General features: G+C 42.0%; 1 protein-coding gene across 2 annotated transcripts in view; it reads right to left on the bottom strand.

Annotated features, from left to right (window-relative positions):
- The window catches only part of ssh2a (slingshot protein phosphatase 2a), a 33,620-nt gene that overhangs the window by 2,978 nt on the left and 10,698 nt on the right, over window positions 1-19,944 (bottom strand). The window contains exons 1-13 of one of the 2 annotated variants that reach the window (XM_062386091.1): window positions 17,677-18,206; window positions 10,976-11,088; window positions 10,415-10,479; window positions 9,776-9,897; window positions 9,370-9,435; window positions 9,141-9,206; window positions 6,479-6,673; window positions 3,663-3,756; window positions 3,267-3,395; window positions 3,132-3,178; window positions 2,571-2,717; window positions 2,268-2,468; window positions 1,247-2,177 (exon numbers count right to left, since the gene is read on the bottom strand). In XM_062386091.1, the coding sequence (XP_062242075.1) occupies window positions 1,247-2,177; window positions 2,268-2,468; window positions 2,571-2,717; window positions 3,132-3,178; window positions 3,267-3,395; window positions 3,663-3,756; window positions 6,479-6,673; window positions 9,141-9,206; window positions 9,370-9,435; window positions 9,776-9,897; window positions 10,415-10,479; window positions 10,976-11,088; window positions 17,677-17,804 (2,304 nt within the window). In that variant the 5' untranslated portion in view covers window positions 17,805-18,206. Of the gene's footprint in view, window positions 1-1,246; window positions 2,178-2,267; window positions 2,469-2,570; window positions 2,718-3,131; window positions 3,179-3,266; window positions 3,396-3,662; window positions 3,757-6,478; window positions 6,674-9,140; window positions 9,207-9,369; window positions 9,436-9,775; window positions 9,898-10,414; window positions 10,480-10,975; window positions 11,089-17,676; window positions 18,207-19,944 lie in introns of those variants that run through there. The other variant, XM_062386092.1, reaches the window with a different exon arrangement.

The following is a 19,944-nucleotide window of genomic DNA, read 5'->3' as shown; positions in this document are numbered from 1 at the left end:
ACCACACAGTTTGAGAATCACTGCGCTACACAGGGCTGGCCCTAGCACATTTGGCATTTAATGCAAGCTTCAACCCCCCCCCCCCAAAATGATTTTCCAGAAAAACGGAACTGCAACATACAGACAGTATTTTGCCCTGTAAGACTGCATTTCTTTTCAAATAAACACAACAAAGATAGCAACGACATCGTGCAAGCATTCGATTAGATACTGTCTCTCCTCAGGAGAAGGAAAACATTCCGTAACATTTTAGCTAGACATCAGATAATATGAACGTGTGCACCGTTCAAATTCATTATTTGTCATTAAGTTGCGTTCAGTTCAACTTTCTCAGAAAAATGAACGTGTTCAATGAACGCGTTCTTTTGAACTTGTTCATGCACAACACTGCCTGAAACTCAACACTGGCCTACCTGCCTCGGCCACCTGCGAGCAACTCTTCAGCTTTGCTGGATTGCTGTTCACTGCAAAGCGAGTCTGGATGAGCTCTTCTCACCTTGAATATCAGCTGCTGCTAAAACTCAACAAGAAGTTTGTTGACTAGTGCTCTAAAGGTGGACCAAAGTTTAACCAAAAGTTTAAATATACAGTGGGACAGCGGCATTTTAACTTTTAATTTCAGCTGTCATGTGGTTAATGTCTTGACATGTCCTCCCAAAAGTTCTAAAATGTTGTGTTGACATGTTAAATGTTTAATGTTTGACATGTTTAATGTCATTGTACTTATATTTGTAAAGAATCTTCTTAATTAAAAATAACTGTTTTTGGATTGGATTTATGACCCCTTGTCCTTTTTTGCACTGTATAGGAGCGGCCCCCATCAATTTGTTCGAAGTAACTAAGTAACTTTTACTTAAAGTACATTTTAAATTAACTACTTTTTATTTTTACTTGAGTAGATTTTTAGATGGGTACTTTTACTTGTACTTAAGTAAAATTTCATCAAAGTAATTGTACTTTTACTTGAGTACAATATTTCAGTACTTTTTACACATCTGGTGTTAGACCTCTATGGTCTTATCCCCCAGCAGGTGTCACTATGGTGAACCAACCACACTACATAATTAGCTCCTAATGCAGATTAATGTCTTTAGATTTTTTGTGTGTGAATGTACTGACCAGAATATCAAAAGACATAAGCAAGTGATAGCATCTTGTTATCAATTGTGTGAGCTGCAGCATTTCTTTAATAAAAGTTATAATATCTAGGAGAAAAAAGGACAAAAGAAACAGAATGAGTTTGTACCTGACTCCCATTCCACTGCTCCTCTTCCTCCTTATCGTCAGTTTCTCCGTTTTCCTCATATGGCGATGGAGATCTCTGTTGTGTCTGCTCTAATAGTGTCCAAGTTTTGCTGTCTTGGGCCAAGCCTAGAAACTTTTCTCTGGCGCTGAAGAAGTCGATGCTGTCCGTGCTGTGGCTTGATGAGCCATCTGCATCGCCGCGGCTGTCGCAATCACCACCCACCTGTAACTCACTGGGGTTGTTGTTGTCATCATTGGGAGCGCGGGGGAGAACCATTAGGAGAGGGGCAGCATTAGCAGGGCTGAGAGGGCTGTGTTTGTCACTTGTTAAATCAGATAATGACTGATCTATAATGTCTGAATCCGTGGATTCCAGAGTGAGAGGGGAGATTTCCTCCGAGCTGCTTCGCTCGTGCAAAGTGAGGGATAATTCTGTCGGTGTGTGTTTGGGCACTGAAAAGGACAGATGTGTAGGAGGACTCCGGCGAACGCGCTGGAGTTCAGGAGTAGGAGGTAGGATGTGGAGCGACGGTGGGGGGTGGGGTAGAGCAACAGGCACAGTGACAGCCACGCTCGCTGAATTGTCCAGTCCTTCCTCTGGGACTAAAGTGGCTGCTCGGGGACTCGGGAAGGGATGCAGGAAGGGATCTTCACAATCCGATCTGACCTCCTCCTGAACCGGTGAGTCACACAGACCGTTGGTGTGTGTTTCTGACTCAGACGGTGTGGAGTTCAATTTGGCAAAGTCTTCAGCACCGAGCGCTTGCAGCACAGCCACGCCCAGGATGTGATGCAAGGAGGGGGAGGAGGTGTTGTTGTTGTGAGAGTTTGAGCGGCCCAGTGAGTGTGCGGAGGCTTTACACATAGACTCTGAGCGATCTGATAGGTCACTGTCAGAGTGGGAGCGCCATAGCTTATTGTGCCGTTGTTTGCTGTTGAAGGACAGAAATAATATTGTGAGAATCTAAATGAAGCCTGAGAAATGAAAATATTAGTTACAGTGTTTCTGTATGTGAGCTCACCTGGCCAGCAGAATTCCCTGATACTCCTCCAGCTGTTTCATGAAGGAAGGGTTTGGTTTGGTGACGGCCCGTTTCTCCTTCACATAGTCTAAGGCGGTGTCCAGGTCCCAGCCGTACTCCTTCATGGCGTAGGCGATCACTGTGGAGGCCGAGCGACTCACGCCCATCTTACAGTGAACCAAACACTTAGCACCGGCTTTCCTGACACAGAGAGAGAGACAGAGATTGGGTTGTATTAGAAGATCTAAACTTGTTAGAACTTAAGCAGTGTGTGCGAGTGTGTGTGCCGGTGTTTAAGCTTACTTTGCTTTGGTGATGAACTTGTAGGTTTCGTTCCAGTACTCCAGCAGGTTTGTGGCCTCCTCATCGTACACTCTGATGTTGTGGTACTCAAACATTCCCGGGAAAAAGTTGTCTATTTCCCTTGTCACATTCAGGATGTGTCGCACTCTACATAAATGACAGGAAGAGGCAGAGTGACTTGCTGATATTGAGCTCATATTTTAGTGCAGACTACCCAGATGCTGGATTACCTAATACAACACAGGATGAACATTCCTATGAACTATTTTGGAGTTTAATGGTAACAGGAGGCTTGATAAGGTTGGTTTCCGTTGATGTTCTGGTTAACTGTGGATTTTAACACTAGTAAAACAGAACATGCGAACAAGCACCAAAAAATGATCATGAAAACTATTATCCTGTGAAAAATCTATTTAGGAAAGCATAAATCATAGATTACAGAGGGAATCAAACCAATGCATTAGAATACATTTTCACTGCATGAACTCTTATTTATTTAAATGTATTAAAATTCAGATCATGAGAAGTAACACTGGAGAACTTTCGTGACTGATCTCTTACCCACTGTTCTGTAGCTCTTCCAGGTTGGATGCGTTCCACTCGGAGCCCTGCAGATAACAAGGGTCAGGTGAATGTCAGGTTAATATCGTATTAATGAACAGGAAGTTTCACTATTACAGGGACACAGGTTCGTACCAGATAGACGTGTTCAAAGATCTCAGTGGGACTATCCATCTGTCCCAGGATGACTATCATCTCGTTGTCTATGAACTCTTTGAACTCCCTCAGGTTACACACCATCTGCATCTCCAGCTCTGTTCGGATCTGGGAAAGGACAACAACTATTCAGAGAAGCACCATAAACACTATTGATGAGTCAGTGCTGCATCTGTAGCAAACAAAGAGGACTGATATTAAATTCTCTGCACTAAAAAAGTCAATCTGTTTTCTGCAGGAGTAAAGTTAAAATTCTATAGTAGTTCAATGATGAGGATTTGAACCATTGAAATCTAAGGGTGAACACCTGCATTTTCAAATACCTGGATTTGTCAAACCTAGATATGAACATCAATTCATGTATGTGCCTCTCACCTCCTTGCAGGTGACATTCTCCAGATCTTTTTGCATCATGATCTCTCTGAGGCGCATCTTGATAAGCCTCTCTATGCGCTCCCTCTCTGTGGGCCTGTGGATACAGACACAATCACCTTTAATAAAAAAACAACTGTAACACAGCTTTAAAAGAACAGCACAATTCTGGACACAAAGGACCACCTTCACAGTCCCAGAAACAACTCTTGCTTTCTGTTCATTGATTCATTTTCACTCCAATCTCAATGAGACTACTTGTTCCACGAGAGAATTGCCACTTTGTTCGACTGTCAGAAACTAGAGAGGGGAACAGAAAATCTGAGATTGTGACCCGTTGCCGATTCCACAACAAAGTCTCCTTGTAGAATTTGCCTGTTGTTGTGCCTGGCTTTGTTTCTAACTGCTCTTCTGGGGGATGCATTTCGCCCTCGGACGTCACGCTGATAATGCCAACAAGTATCCTAATTACCTCTCAGGAGAGAAGAGCACAATTTGTCTCCAAGCTTCTATCGTGTTGCGTTGTCTAATTTTGTCTTGTTATGCTTCCAAGTGATTTCTCATTATAGCAGCACCCAGCAGTGTGAGTCAGCAGTCACAAAGGGGATCAATGGGGTGGCCACAGGTGTGTAACTGCAGATCTAAAAGCATCTGTCTGTGGTGGGACGCTAGAAACAGTTGGCTTGTTTTTGTTAATGATAAAAGTCTTAGTGACCCCAGGAGACTGAGTCCACTGAGCTAAGAGAAAGAGAAACTTTTTAACCTTGCCAACAAATACTTGTTATTGACATCCCGTAACACTTTATCCACACAACAAGCCTTGATGTGCCCACAGACAGCCTGAAGGAGGGACGGCCACTCAGAGAATAAGGACAAATGGAGCATGTGTGTGACGTTTGAATGACGACAGGAAGAATGGTGATAAATGGTGGTAACCAAGGTATGGGTATTCTGTTGCTTTGTTGAATCAGTGATAAGTATCTTACGGGAATTTACAGCAAAGCCCATAAATAAAACTCCTTCCTGCTTTCTCAACCTTTCCCTCAGTGGCTCTACCAGGAAACAAGCTGCCATGTCAACAAACATTAGCAGGTCATATAGTTGGCCGTCGCTCTGTGCAGGAGGACAAACTATTATTGTCAGAGCATGAGGTGTGTCAGTTTCCAGTCAGGCAGTAAATATGGGTGTTTCTTGACTGTCATGTGTAAACTGTACCTTGCCCTCTCTTTTATTCCCCCACTTCTTATTCTTTTGATCCATGGGAAACAGGTGCATGCAGCAGCAGCAGCAAAATATCTTCCCTAATGCCCATGTCAATTCTCTACCTCCTTCTCTTTACCTGCCACCTGCTTCTGTCCGTCCCTTTATTGCTCTATTTGTCTGTCTGGATTCTGTTTTTCCAACCGTACTTCAAGCCAGCTAAATGATTCAGCTAATTTGGACACTCGAGCAAATCTGAAGTGTATGTACACATGACTAAGCAGGACAGAGTGTAATTGTTGTAATATAAAAGTTGTGTATGATCATGAGCCAGTGCACACAGTTCAGTCCAGGCTGCATGCGTGTGTTTTTGTTTGTCGCCTCTGTGTTGGCCTCAGAGGTCACAGACAGCATGTGACCCCATCACATGAAGAGAGGTTGGCCAACGCTGTTCAGACTGAGCCACTTATTTCTGATCTTGGGTTCCGAATGTGTGCAATTTGAGTGACAGGTTCAGGTCCTTCCTGTGGTGCGTTTCTGGGAACATGTTTGTTGAGGTTTGTGTGCAACACTGCACACTATACCTTTTACACACAGCTGAAATGCATATGTAGGTTTCATGTGAAGGATGCACATCTCTCACGTCAATCTGCTCGACTTTTCAAAGATGTTCCAGCAATAATAATTATAGGCCTGGCTCCATCTGCACCAACTAACAAATTCCACCCTTGGTTTATAGTTTTAGTACAGTCAGCTTACTTAAAGCTGTTCATACACTGTACATGTGTGTTGGAAGAATCTCATACATTGTTAAGATCTATTGATGTGTGTACGCAAATGTGTCCTTGGCCACTTATGAAGGATCAACTATTCAGCTGATGTCCTCTGACCTCCAATAGTGTCTCAATGAATCAAATGCATTTTTACTCAGTGGCCACAATGTCAACACTCTCTCTTGCCCCCACACACAGCGACGGATACATCTGTAAACTCAGACTGGGTAAAGACATCATCATTTGGTCTTAGGGAACATAAATAACGTGCATGATTATTTGCAAAAAGAGCAGGGAAGTAAGATCCTATCACAAGTGGTCACAAGAAACACGTTCAGGACACATTGTAACACCAGGTGGGAACAGACAAACCTCGCCATGTTCGCTTATGATCGGATCTCTTAGGGTCGGATGTTAATACCAGATCTGAACAGGGCCTTGGTTAATTCTTAAAATCAGTATTAGTTAACAAGTGTTCGCCAAAAACAACTTTTGAAATAGAATCCAATTATTTTGTGGATTTAGGTATTTTAAGTTATGAAATATCGGTTGCAGTATAAATGATTTATTATCTAGTTAATGTTTATTAGCCTGTGGGATGCAATGTAGGGTTGCTTTTAGGTTTCCACCTCAACACATTTTTTAAATGTTCACTCCACAGGAATTTTACAACACACATCATTGGAGCTGAGACATTCTCTGGCAAGCAAAAGGACAAATTGTAAAAAATGATTCGATGCCTGGTACGCACCACAAACCACATTATATTCCAGATATTCCTCCATCAGTGAGAAATCTGGAATTTTTAATAATGCACTGTTTGGTCACCCCTGTTCTCTTACTCACAGGTCTGTGAAGGGGACAGGTGAGTTTGCTCGGTGCGACTCTACGTCCTGCATGGCGTTCCACTCGTTGACACAGATCTGGTTAGAGGAGATCCTGCTCTGGTAGTAGCTGATCCATGTGAGGAACAAGCTGCCGGGGTAGTAGTTGTGGCAGCGAGCCACGTCTAACGCTTTGTGGAGGGACTGGAGGGCTGACCTGAGGCAGACACAGGAGAGGGATGAAGACACATATGAGAGGTTGTTTCAACAGTAATAAAAAAACATACATAATGAAATAAAAGTCACGTTTGGAGATGTTCAGATACCAGCGTTAGAAATTCCTCTGATATTGCAGAAAATGATGGTTCCAGTGAATCTACACTACCGTTCAAAAGTTTGGGGTCTCTTAGAAATGTCCTTATTTTCCTAAGAAAAGCACTGTTTTTTTCAATCAAGATAACATTCAATTAATCAGAAATACACTCTATGCATTGTCAATGTGGTAAATGACTATTCTAGGTGGAAACGTCTGGTTTTTAATGAAATATCTACACAGGTGTATAGAGGCCCATTTCCAGCAACTATCACTGCAGTGTTCTAACGGTACATTGTGTTTGCTAATTGCCTTAGAAGACTAATGGATGATTAGAAACACCCTTGAAAACCCTTGTGCAATTATGTTAGCACAGCTGAAAACTGTTTAGCTGGTGAGAGAAGCTTTAAAACTTGCCTTCCTTCGAGCTAGTTGAGTAACTGGAGCATCACTTTTGTGGGTTCCATTATACTCTCAAAATGGCCAGAAAATTAGAACTTTCATGTGAAACTCGCCAGTCTATTCTTGTTCTTAGAAATTAAGGCTATTCCATGAGAGAAATTGCGAAGAAACTGAAAATTTCCTACAGCGTGTGAACTACTTCCTTCAGAGAACAGCACAAAGGGGCTCTAACCAGAGTAGAAAGAGAAGTGGGAGGCCCCGGTGCACAACTCAGCAAGAAGACAAGTATATTAGAGTATTAGGTTTGAGAAATAGACGCCTCACAGGTCCTCAACTTGCAGCTTCTTTAAATGGTACCTACAGAACGCAAATGTCAACGTCTAGAGTGCAGAGGCGACTCCGGGATGCTGGCCTTCTAGGCAGAGTGGCAAAGAAAAAGCCATTTCTGAGACTGGCAAATTAAAAGAAAAGATTGATATGGGCAATAGAACACAGACATTGGACAAAGGATGATTGGAACAAAGTGTTATGGACAGACAAATCAGAGTTTGAGGTGTTTGGATCACATAGAAGAACATTTGTGAGACGCAGAACATTTGTGAGACGCAGAACAGGTGAAAAGATGCTGGAAGAGTGCCTGACGTCACCTGTCAAGCATGGTGGAGGTAATTTGATGGTCTGTGGCTGCTTTGGTGCTGGTAAAGTGGGAGATTTTTACAAGGTAAAAGGGATTTTAAATAAGGAAGGCTATCACTCCATTTTGCAAAGCCATGCCATGCCCTGTGGACAGCGCTTGATTGGGGCTAGTTTCCTCCTACAACAGGACAATGATACAAAGCACACCTCCAAATTATGCAAGAACTATGTAGGGAAGAAGCAGGCAGCTGGTTTGCTGTCTGTAATTGGATTGGCCAGCGCAGTCACCAGATCTCAACTCCATTGAGAAAACATGAAATTGTCTGGGTGACCCCAAACTTTTGAACGGTAGTGTATGTACTGATCCAACTCTCACTCAGATAAAACTTCCATTTTCTTTTCCTGGAAATCACTTTTTCTTCCCGACCCGAGAACAGCACTTGCCACTAGCAAGTAGTTTACTGTTTTCAGAGTGGGGCGAAGAAGTGATTTCCTGTAGTTTAGTGATGGCCAGAGCTAGAGAAAATTTCACCAATAGGCAATATTTCATGCTGGAAAGTCCCACGAGTAAAATGGTTATGTACTGTATACAGTTTGTGAAACTTCAGTTTTGAGGAGTATTTTTAGATCCATTTATGAATTTATCTTTTCACTTATGACTGTCAAACTAGATCATAAAAGTTATATTGCAATCTCTATGCATTTGTATTTCAAATGGTTTAACCTAAGACTGGCCATACAACAATGATTGGTCATCATTCCATATACGGTTAGCATACAGCTATTCAAATATATTGCACAATTTTTTTTTCTGCAATGCATTGAAATCGGATCAGTCTACACAATCAGTCGATACACAACGTTTTGGTATTGAAAATGTCTAGTCTGGAGTTAACAAAGCTGTTTTCTTTATGCTAATATGAGATGGAGGAAAGGACTAATAGTGATACAAGTAGAAGAGAGGAATTAGTAACAGTATATATGAGAAAGGGGAGCCGAGCTAAATAATTACAGAGGGATTACAGCGATGAAGAGATATGATGGAGCTATAAACCAGGACAAATTAGTGTATCAACGAACGCTGAGTGAAGTGGGAGGTCAAAGTAGCAAAGGGACAATAAAATGAGGAAATGAAGAGAATGAGTACATAAATGAAGAGGAACTGGGAAGCAGAAAGAAAATGAGAAAGAAGAAGGCGTAGAGACAAGATAAGCAGCAGTCAAAAGATAAAAGGGCTGGAGGTCAAAGTCAAAGGAGGTAGAGAAAATTATGTAGTTGTTTCAGTCCCACAACATAATCTAAATGGAAATTTACATAGATAAAGGTTGCTCACCACATGGCCTGGACAGAAACAGGCTTGAAGACATGAACCCTGTTCACTGTCGAGACACTAAAGCCACTGTGGGGATGGATAAAAAAGGGATTATTAACCATGTTATAACAACAACAAAGTGCCACAATCAAACTGCTAAATAAGGTAAAGAAGTGAAGAAGTTGCCTGCAGTCAGTCTGTCGTCCCTAGGTATATTGAGAAGAAGCCGGATGTAGGTGTGGTGTCTTACCCATCTCCATCCAAGTGGATCAGAGTGTCACTCCACAGAGGTAGAATCAGACCCACCGTACAGCAGCTGCAGGAAGATGGACATGTTAGACCACAGCACAACAAAGCAACATACACTGCTCAGCTGTCAGCTCTTCAGATTTAAAGTGGTCTTTTTCAAACGCATTTATTCTAGATTTTTCATTCGCGCTCTAGGTCTTAATGGGTTAAAGTCTGAGACTTATTATATAATTAGAAGACATTCTGGCAAATCCATGAATAAGATAATAATGTCAATATCACAGTAAAGCTAAGTAGATAGACAGTATGCCATCTCTCCTAAGTTGCTGTCACTAATGTGACTGTATATAAATACATTTGATATAATAAGAAAAGACAAAGTGGTGTGTTGTTGTTGGGGCACCGACCTATCAGAAGAGACAAAGTCCATGCCGAGAACGACGCTCTCCTCCGTGTCCTGTCTGCCGTTGGTGGAGACGACCACCATGTAGCGGGTTACCTGAGGGTAGGCGCTCTCGAGACGCACCGCCTGAAAGAAAAGACACAACAGAGTGATGAAGGACAAACTGCAGAAAGGACTACTGTGAGAACTGTTATATAATGTCCACTTTGGCTGTGGAGGAGCTTTCTAAAGCCTAAGAAAATAACGCTTAATTTGTAATCAGGGTTATTCTGAATTTCTGTCATGAGGCTTCAATATCTTATCACAAAGTTGGTATTACAACCTTGGGGTGTGTAGTTTGAAATATGTGGGCGTTCACCCAAAAGGGCAGGTTCGCATAAAGGAGGATTCCTTTTTTTTGTCTCTCACAAGTCTTTTCTCTGACTTTTAGAAATAAATAAAAGATGCTTCAGGGACTTAAGAGAAATGACTGGAATTCTTAAATAGAAAAACTGTTGTTTATAAAATCTTGAACAAGTTTAAAGTTTACATTTGCTAATGAACAGCTGCAACCAGACCCTTTGGTATAATCCCCATGATAACAAGACCACTCTGCTCCTGACCTTTGCTATTGTGTGTGCCTGTGTTTGTGTGTATTACGTACCAGTCGGATGGTGTCCTCTGGCCGCAGAACAGTGAACATGGTCTGAAGGTGTTTTTGGAGATCACCTGCACAGATAGGATTTCAACATTCTCCCCTAGTTTCAGTTTATTTTGGACAACAATCGTACTCTTGGCATTTAAAGGTCGAAATAACACAGAGGGTAGTGTATCATCTCCCCTGTGGAAACTTTCCAGTGCATTAACACTGGTGTCTCTTTCACTGAGGCCTACATCTGAAGAACAAAAAAATCTCAGCTGATTTTAAAACATAAAATGAGTATTTTCCACTGGTAGCAATTTTTTTCTTCTCCTGGTATAATTTTCCTACTTCATTTTCATTATCCAAACATGTTGATGGACATTTTTTTAAATATCCAACAAACAAGCTGTCCACCACTTGGCATGCAACAGCACACTGATTCATATGCCTTGCTGTGAAACTTTTTTTGCACCAGCTGTTCCCCAAGATGCTGCACAGAAATGTAATTTGAAAAACTCTGCTGTTTAATCTCAAGTTCTGGGAGAAGGTGCAGCTTTCATTAATGTGCGAACAAGTCTTTACCTGTGTGCTTGTTCCTGCGCTGGCTGATAGGAGGTGCAGAGTTCGGCGCTGGGCTGTTACCCCTGGGAAGGAACAGGGCTGCACCTTTTACTGTGAGGAAGCTCTCACTGATACTGATGGAAGAGAAAAGAAGACAAATAAGACATGATTGAGGCTTCAAAGCCAAAGACGTCTGTCAACTTGTACAGTTGTCATTTCTTTTGTGTAACTTATATGCAATTCAAAACTCTACTTCACTTCTTTGCACATGCCAACCCCACTTTCTCATTAGAAGCATGAAATGTGGACAAGGGACAGACGGGTGTTTTCATGGGCTTATGTCACTGTCACAATGGTCCTTTCAGTTTTCCTCTGATCAGCAGACTCCCCCAAATCAGACCATGGCAAGCTAAACAAGACCCGGGCCTCTATGTGAACTCAGAACACAATGTTCTGTGCTTCGCCACACAGCTGGACTACACACACACACACACAAAGTTACTCAGACTAACAGCTGCCAGTACAGAGGGATGGGAGGATTGAGAGAAGAACAAGAGGTCCGAGAGGGAAGTCAGAGATAAGAGCTGGCCAGCACAGAACGCGGCAGGCCAAAGCAGGTCCTATTAAACAGGGTTCTGTTCCTCTCTGGAACATTTAATCTTATTAGCTGTCACTGAGTTCACTGCATCAAGGAGGGCACATTATTAACTGTGTCTCATGTGGACAACAAACAATGATTGTGAGTGAGTTTAGATCCATACAGTTATACAACATACAGATAAAACGGTTTGGAAGACCCACTTCTGTAGCATATTATGAGCGTGTCAGATGACAGCCATGGGACCCATAAACCTAAATGATGCTGTACAACAGGCCTGCAACAATGTGTTATTTTAAAACCCTAAAACGTAAATTATCTCTGTCCTGATAAATCATACAATTCTCGCTGTTAATTAGATATAAACTGTGCATCTTAACGCACATGGAAATGCACATCTAATGGCCATACACATAGTGGATAGTCCAGTCTGCAGTTGTTTTTTTTTGTGCAAAATATTATGAACAAGGACCATCAATGGTTAAAAGTGAGTCTGAAACACATCCACGCAGCAAAGGTGATGCATGTTACAACTAAAATATTTGTAGTGTGGACGTATCAAAAGGTTGTAGCCACTTAGCAAAAGTCAAACCTGCAGGCATCCTAAATCTGAGATTTCAACACACACCTGCTTTTGGCTTAGTAAAACTTCCAATTTAGGCTGGATGATATGGCCAAAGATTATGTCAAGTTAAAAGTTTTCATATCAGTTGATATCAACAATTAACACAATAATGTTGCATTAGTGTAAGACCATCCTTAGTGAGGCTTATGGTTTTCAACTCTTCTTTATGATCATAACAGTTTCATAATTCACAAATATGATGTTGTCAAATATGTGATTAACAATATATTTATACATATTGAACCTTTGTCATATTGCTTTAATGAAAAATTATATTATGTTTTTTTTATCTTGCCCTGAATAAGTTTTTTTTACATTTTAGACTTTCCATAGGATATTAGCATAAATTAAGCTAATAAGAGTTTTAAAGAAGACAAACGTCATGTCATAAAGTATATGTCAGTGAATGCTTCAGACAAATTGTTCCTAGAGGTAACACTAATCTGGGGAGTTGGCCAACCTGTTCTACTGAACTTGAATAATGGCGGTTTCGTAGCCTCTGGGCCCAGAAACTAGAAAAACAACTGACAATGACACAGGCACACGCACACAGGGAGGATCACTGGGATCAATGAAAGGCAGTTGATGACATCAAAGCTACGTAATTGGTAGATGTAACGCAAACAGTGGATAAGCACCCTTGATCTAGCGGTTTCCTCTTAGTCCTCCCTTTCTCGCTTCCTCTTTTCTGCATTTCTCACAACTTTGGCCGCTGGCCTAGTTTTCATTTGTCACTCTCCTTAATTCCTGCTGTACCATGTCCCACTGATCTCACACACACACACACACACACACACACTCATGAACTGTAACTGGCAATGACCATGTATAGCAGTGCTACTGTACAATGTCATCTGTAAGATAACAATCGTACTCATGCAAGTGCATACACGCAAGCTGGACCTCTCTTATAATTTTGCAAAGACACACCAAGAAAGTGGAATCGAAGCCTGATAGTTAGGAAAGCTGGTGGGACTCTAATAAGCATTCTAAAAATACAGTAGTCCTTTAAAAGTTTCAGCTATTAACAGCCTATATTCAGATGTGGACAGTCTCTTACTGTACGTGCACTTTGACATGACGATAACAGGTTTAACACAGCCTGCACATTCTTTGATTGTTGGGACTGGTTTGAGGCTATGTTAGTCCAGGCATGAATATGAAATATAGAAAGTAAGTAGACACAAAACATACCCTGACACACAAAAATACAGACCATTACCACACACTATATCCAAACTAGAGCTGAAGCAATTTGTCTACATTTGTCGGTGGTCACTCTTTTGTTCATTAACAGTAAAATAGTAAAATTATATTTTACAGGCTGCAACATTCACTGATTTACAGGTTTAAAGATGAAAGACCTTTATGTTTTTCCTGGTATACATAATAAACTGACTATCTTTGGGGTTTTGTTTGAACAAAATAACCAATGTTAATGTACACAATTAAAACTAAAACTATCAATGTTATGACAAGTTCTGCATGCGTTCTAAGGAAGGTAAAAACTTGATTGATGTTTTGATGGCCAACCAACACAGAGAGATTTCTCCTGGTGATGTCGATGGTCTGTCTGACTATGAGAGAGAGAAAGCTACAACGGGGCAAGAGTGCTGTACATAGTGAAGCGGCAGTGCAAAACACTAAGTTGGAGACATTTTATGAGAAGGGTTACAAAGTTCTGTTCATTATAAAACTTTGGTGGGACAAATTAGAATGGCTGCCATAGTCTAATTAATTAATGGGATGAAAATGGACCCACTCTAGAAAAGACATTATCATTAACTTATATAAAACAGTTTGAATGTACTAAAAATAACTACATTATAATTTAGTCGTTAAGACAAATGGGAAAGTGTCTGTTCAATCAGAGTAACTGATTCAACTGCAAAAACGTGCTAACAAAGGTAAAAAAGGGGGCAACACGTACAACTGAATTTGCCTTCACTACGTATGTGAATGAGGGGTGGGTTCTTTCTATAATGTGAGATAGAGAAAGGAGACCCAGTCCAAGCACTGCAGCAGAGAGTCGGTGGGTCATCTTTTAGCATTCAGCCCTCCCAGGCTTTGGGCTGAAGAGAAGCATTAGGTACTTGTTAGGGCAACAGTCACAGACACAATCATCCCTATGTAAGGACCACTCCACACAGTGGGCAGATAACTGGGTGACCCCCCCCTGCTGTCCGTGCCCATATTAGTCACTCTTAAGAGGAGAGTGGGATAAATATAGGGCTTGGCTCTTTGCAGGGGCAGGCCCTGCTAAGGCCTCGTGAGTTTGCACCCAAGACAGATACAGTCCATGGGAGAGACAGGGAGCTGGCTGTTGTGCATGTCCACAGCTGCATATTGAGCCCTGCAGCTTCGGGACACAGGTATAAAATATGTGTCACAACCAAAACACTGTGACAGATTAGTAGAGAGAAAAGTCAAGTTCACTAGGTGTCAGCGTCCTCATTTCCGCCGGGTTGGGGACCTTTGTCGCACGTCATCTGTCCATATTTCACACTCTACTTTCAAATATCGGCTAATTTCTACGTAAAAAGTTCAATGAGCAGTTTGCTGGTCAAAGCTGGAGAGACAAGATCAGAGAAGATGAGGGCAGCAAGAGAATAGGCAGGGTCAGGATAAAGAGAAAGGGATAGCAGGTCATACTAGAGATAGACTTTCATCAACGGGTACAGACGCCAGTTGACACACTGCGCAGACCCCGTCTTTGCTGAGTTAAGGCCACGGGTTCTGCTACAGATTTGAAAGAGTTTCCTTGATGAGCCAGGTCCGCACAGCAGCCAGCCAAGTGTGCTAAACATACCTGACCAAGGCATGCAGGCTATTCTGAGACGGATTCAGATTACATTTAAACTTACAGTTCAGAAAAACTAGAGGCAGACAACAGCATTGAAGGAGCTCAGTAAAATATCCCAAGCTGGTCAAATGAGGCCACATTTAGATCAGTTTGATAAGAGGTTCCATTCCAACTTTAATAGCTTTTGGTAAAAAAACAAATAAAAAAAAGATTTAGAACTTTTACTTTCCTGGAGACAACCATTTACAAATACTGCATGGTAACACACAGGCCTCACTGTGATAAACAAGGTCTACAGTTAGTTTGACTTAATGTCATTTAAACCAAGTTATGTAGGTTATGCATCACATGCACACAGACATGGACACACAAGCATAAGGACGGACCTATGTCCAGCTGCTGACATCCCTGCTCAGCTGCTGAATTCCCTCACAAACACGTCAGGTTGTCACGTTTCAGCCTTATCAATTTTCTTTGGAAAACAGGAACGTGACACAAGCATTAAAGCGGAGCGGAAGAGTGGGGTTTACTGGTATTTCTAAAATTGGTGGTATAACAATGGTGTTTTAGATGCCATATAGCCACAGGTAATACTTAACTCCATCACCAGCCTCCAGGCTTGTAATTACTCATTCAAACCCTGGTTAAACATTAGAGGCCTGCTGAGACACTGGCGTTTACACAATAAACAAACAGACATGTGCACACACACACACACATTACAAACCCAGACACATGACTTGGTGCTGTAAAAAAAAGGATGCTACAACCCCTTGTTGTGACAAGCCGAGCATCCTTTTCCATCCTTAAACTTACAGTGGTGTTGTGATGAAAACAAACATCATGCAATGTAACCAACAAAACCTGGAAGTCAGAGGATTCCGACATCTGTTGGGATTAACTAGGCATACACACCTACCAGTATATACCTTACAGAAACACTATCCTATCAACCTTCCTTGTGCAAAAATGAGTTTTAAAAGGAAATGTCCTTAAAATTGGGTGCAGTTCAAGTAAAAACTAAATGTTCAGTTTCTGCGAAAACTTTGCGGCATGCTCTTGCATGAAAGAGCTGAAAAACAACACAATCAAGACACACCATGCAGGTTGAGTTCGATTTTTAAAAAAACAGCCAATTCTCATGCAGGGGCACAACCAATTCCTGACAGCAAGGAATGTTACGAAACAACAGCAAAAGACCAACACTTGAACTAAATTCAATGACTTTGTGGAAAATTGGTTAATGTTGATTTGATCATCTTTTAATCTAGTTGCAGTAATTTATGCATTGATTTCCACTAAACCCCGACCTCTCACATGACAGTTTGGAAACACTCCGGCATACGAGTGTTTGATCTGTTCGGAAGGGCAGACTTGTCTTCACCGCATGGACAAGTCAACTAAATCCCACAGGCAAATAACCAATAAAAACTCACTTTGCCTTGATCTGTTTAGACACTGTAGATCAGATAAGATCACAAAAGGATGAGATAACTGGCCAAGGACAATCTCTTCATTATTCTCAACGAATCCAGAACATATCATATTTAGTTAAGTCTACTGACCCCCCTGACCTAAAATCACTTCTAGAGAACATGTGTTTCTGACCAGTAGTCGATTGTGTAAGCATTTCCAGTGTAGCCTTATAGGGGTTTACAACAAGATCTACTGTATTAATGGATAAAGGTTATATTAAAAGTGACATGTTTCCTGTTTTCATAAATTAAGTGTCAGTAGCCAACTGGATGAATGCCAACCTTTGTGTCTTTGAAGAACATCATCTTCTATTGAATCAGAATCCTCCAACATTTGAACATTTATTTTATATTTGGGCATGACATTCCACAGAAAACAATGTCTACTCGGAAGAGAACAAACCCCAAACAAGGCCCAACAGTTCCCTTAAATCCGATCAAGTTGCACTATATCACTCGCACACTCAGAGAGATAGTTCGAAAAGTGTGCCTGATTTTTTCATTTTGATTAAGATACATACCAAATGAAAACTTACAAACAAACCACCAAGAAACAAATGGACCAGGGTGAAAATAAATCTACCTTAACATTACTTTTTCTTTTCTTATTCATGCTCATGTACGGTGGGGTATTATTCGGATTGATTATTCATTAAAAAAGTTCCTAATATTAACTTGATAGCAACAATCACTCCAAATGCCCATGTGATTAAATGAATAGTATCCCAACCTTGGACAAACAGGAAACTCCTCATGTTATATGGTGCTCAGGTGATCTTTTATATTTGTAGCAGCATGGTGTGTCTGGACCTGTGAGACAGGTAGGATGATTCATACCATATGCTGAGCCTTTATGTCTTAGTAAGGTCAAACAGGAGCAGCAATATGAGTAAGCGCCTGCTACGTCAACAGGAAGTACAGATGACACTGATGTTGCAAAACTGTTTTAAAACGATCAGCTTACTCATTGTTAGTGTTGAAATTGGTCACTTTAATCCCAATAAATCAAAATATGATAAGATTTGATCCATATTTAAATTGAAGTATTAACAATCTAACGATCCACAACACTTAGTTATTATAGCAATGTTAACTCTTTATGTGATTATGTGATATCAGAGGCTGTAGTGGTCTCCACTGGGACTGGAGACACATGGATAAAGTTAAACTTTCCAGCCTTAGTATCTACTCTCCAAACACATGCCAGTATTTTCAACTTACAACTGGTTGATCTGATTTGTTGACACCACCGCGTCGTCGCTGAAGTGCGGCACCATCTTAGCCCCGCAGCAGGAGCAGAAGCTGACCGCCGCCGAGCTGCCGGAGCCGGACACCGCCCCGAGGGTCATGCCGACGGCGAGGAGCGCACAGAGGGAGGAGGGTGTCGGTCAGGTGCTCTTGGTCCCGGGGAGAACTTTTCACTCCTCTCCCGCACTCATGTGCTCCGGCATGACAAGGAGGCAAACCGCGCACTTCCCTCGGGTTCGAACAGTCGCAGTACAGCAGAGAAATGACGCCAAGCGAGATGTTTCCAAACCAAAACTCTGTTGCGTTCAATGAAGCTCAGATATCTAGAACGTTGTGTTCCTGCTCCTGACAAGCCCAAGGTGACCCAACACAGCGAGAGAGAGTCCCATCTTTAAAATAAGTTCCCCGGGAGGTTTGTAAACATTATTCCACAATTGCCCCCGCTACAGATCACCGTGTACAGTTATGAGACATATGGCCACGGTCAAACTCTCACCGGAGGAGTCGTGGGAGGGAGGAGCTGGAGACACGTGTTTTGGGAAGAGTGGAGGGCCAATGAGGAGGAACGAGCGCCCAGCCCGCGTGGAGCCGAACAGCTGGTCTGCACAGAACTGGAAACCGTGCACAGAGCTGGAAACCGTGAACAGTGCAGGTGTTTCCTCCAGAAGGTGATAGGCCCGTTTAGTTCCTCCTTCCTGATAACAGGGGCTTCTAATCAGTCAACTCACTGCATGGAAAGCTGCAAACTCCTGGTAAACAATGCTCCGGAGCAGGGGCGGATCCGAGAGCGAGGCCAGGGGGGCCACTGGCCCCTCAACTGCTGCTGTCCTGTCAGTATTCTTTATATATGAACTAGTCAAATAGGAACGATACTAACCATGCATAGGAGGAAGTTACTGGGAACCACATAAAACATTAAAAAAAACTACGGATATTTAGCCTTAAAAAACATTGGGTAAATGAAGCCGTTTCGGATTTGAATGGCAGGGCTTATGGACACTTGGGTGACACCACAGGAGCAGGATGGAAGCATTTTATGGTTGTTGTTCTGTTTGAGTTTTTCTATGTTTGAAGCCATGGACACCAGTTACGTTAATTGTATTTGGCTGCAACAGTGTTTACCCCTGAGACTCCAACATTGTTTTGTGGATACAAACACTTCACCAACCCCTCCATCGGCAAAGTGGAGAGTAGATTATGAGTGTATTTTCATTAAACTATCCCTGAGTTTTATATTTTCTAAGCTTTTTGTGTGGCTTGCTCAAAGCTATAGTGCTAACAGTAAGAATAAAGACTCTAAAGTGCACCTTTCTGAATCAGGAACTGTGCATGGATGTGAGACATATATGGGCACTTATTTATGAATTATGGCCCCATTTTTTGAAAAATCCTAGATCCTTCACTGATTATAAGAATAAACTGCTGCCTAGCAAATGAATGAGTGCACTAGCTGGTTCAACAAGGTCAATAGGGGATGTGCTCATTAGACCAATGTAACAGAGTCAATTGAACCCACATGGTCTTTTGGTTTTTGGCAGTCAGCTTGCCAATGAGACTTCACTGGTCTCCTCTCCATCCTTTTCCCCCGCCACACAAACCTTGTGGCCGTGTTACATAAGGAGCAAGTGCAAATGAGAAACAGGCTGAGGATATCCAGACTACGCTGCAGCACCACCACCACCACCACCACATCCACCGGCAGCAGCAGCAGGCCTGTTGTATCTGGGTAAAGTGGAGATAAAGAGGAGTCTGACTTATCAAGAAAGTCTGGGGAAGAAATTTCCCTTTCCATAAAGCTAATGTGCAGATATCAGATATCAGCAAACATCCTCTATGCTATAAGATGGACTCAACGTTTTGGCTCATTTTAACCCCCCCCCCCCCCCCCCCCCCCCCCCCCCCCCGACACACACACACACACACCTTATTATATTTCACACAAGCTTGTGATTCTTGGCCTCAATTCTACACTATGATATCTGTACTGAAATGACCCCTTTGCAGCGCAGCTAAGCTTTATAACAGTGTTAATGTAAGGTCTGTTATCAATAGGGAGGTTTGGCTAAGAAATGGAGCACTATTTAAAATGCTGTCACACAACAACAGAAATTCAGAATGTTCACAAACTTCCCAGTGTAATCTGAACAGTATGCCTGTGTTCTAGGTCTATGAAAACCCTCTGAACTGTGGGACTGAGGAAAACCGAACTGATCCTTGACCGACAATAGCGTATTACGGCCT

The sequence above is a fragment of the Platichthys flesus genome, chromosome 4 (assembly GCF_949316205.1).
Source record: "Platichthys flesus chromosome 4, fPlaFle2.1, whole genome shotgun sequence".
In the NCBI taxonomy this organism is placed as follows: Eukaryota; Metazoa; Chordata; class Actinopteri; order Pleuronectiformes; family Pleuronectidae; genus Platichthys; species Platichthys flesus.
This window is presented reverse-complemented; position numbering and strand designations above follow the sequence as displayed.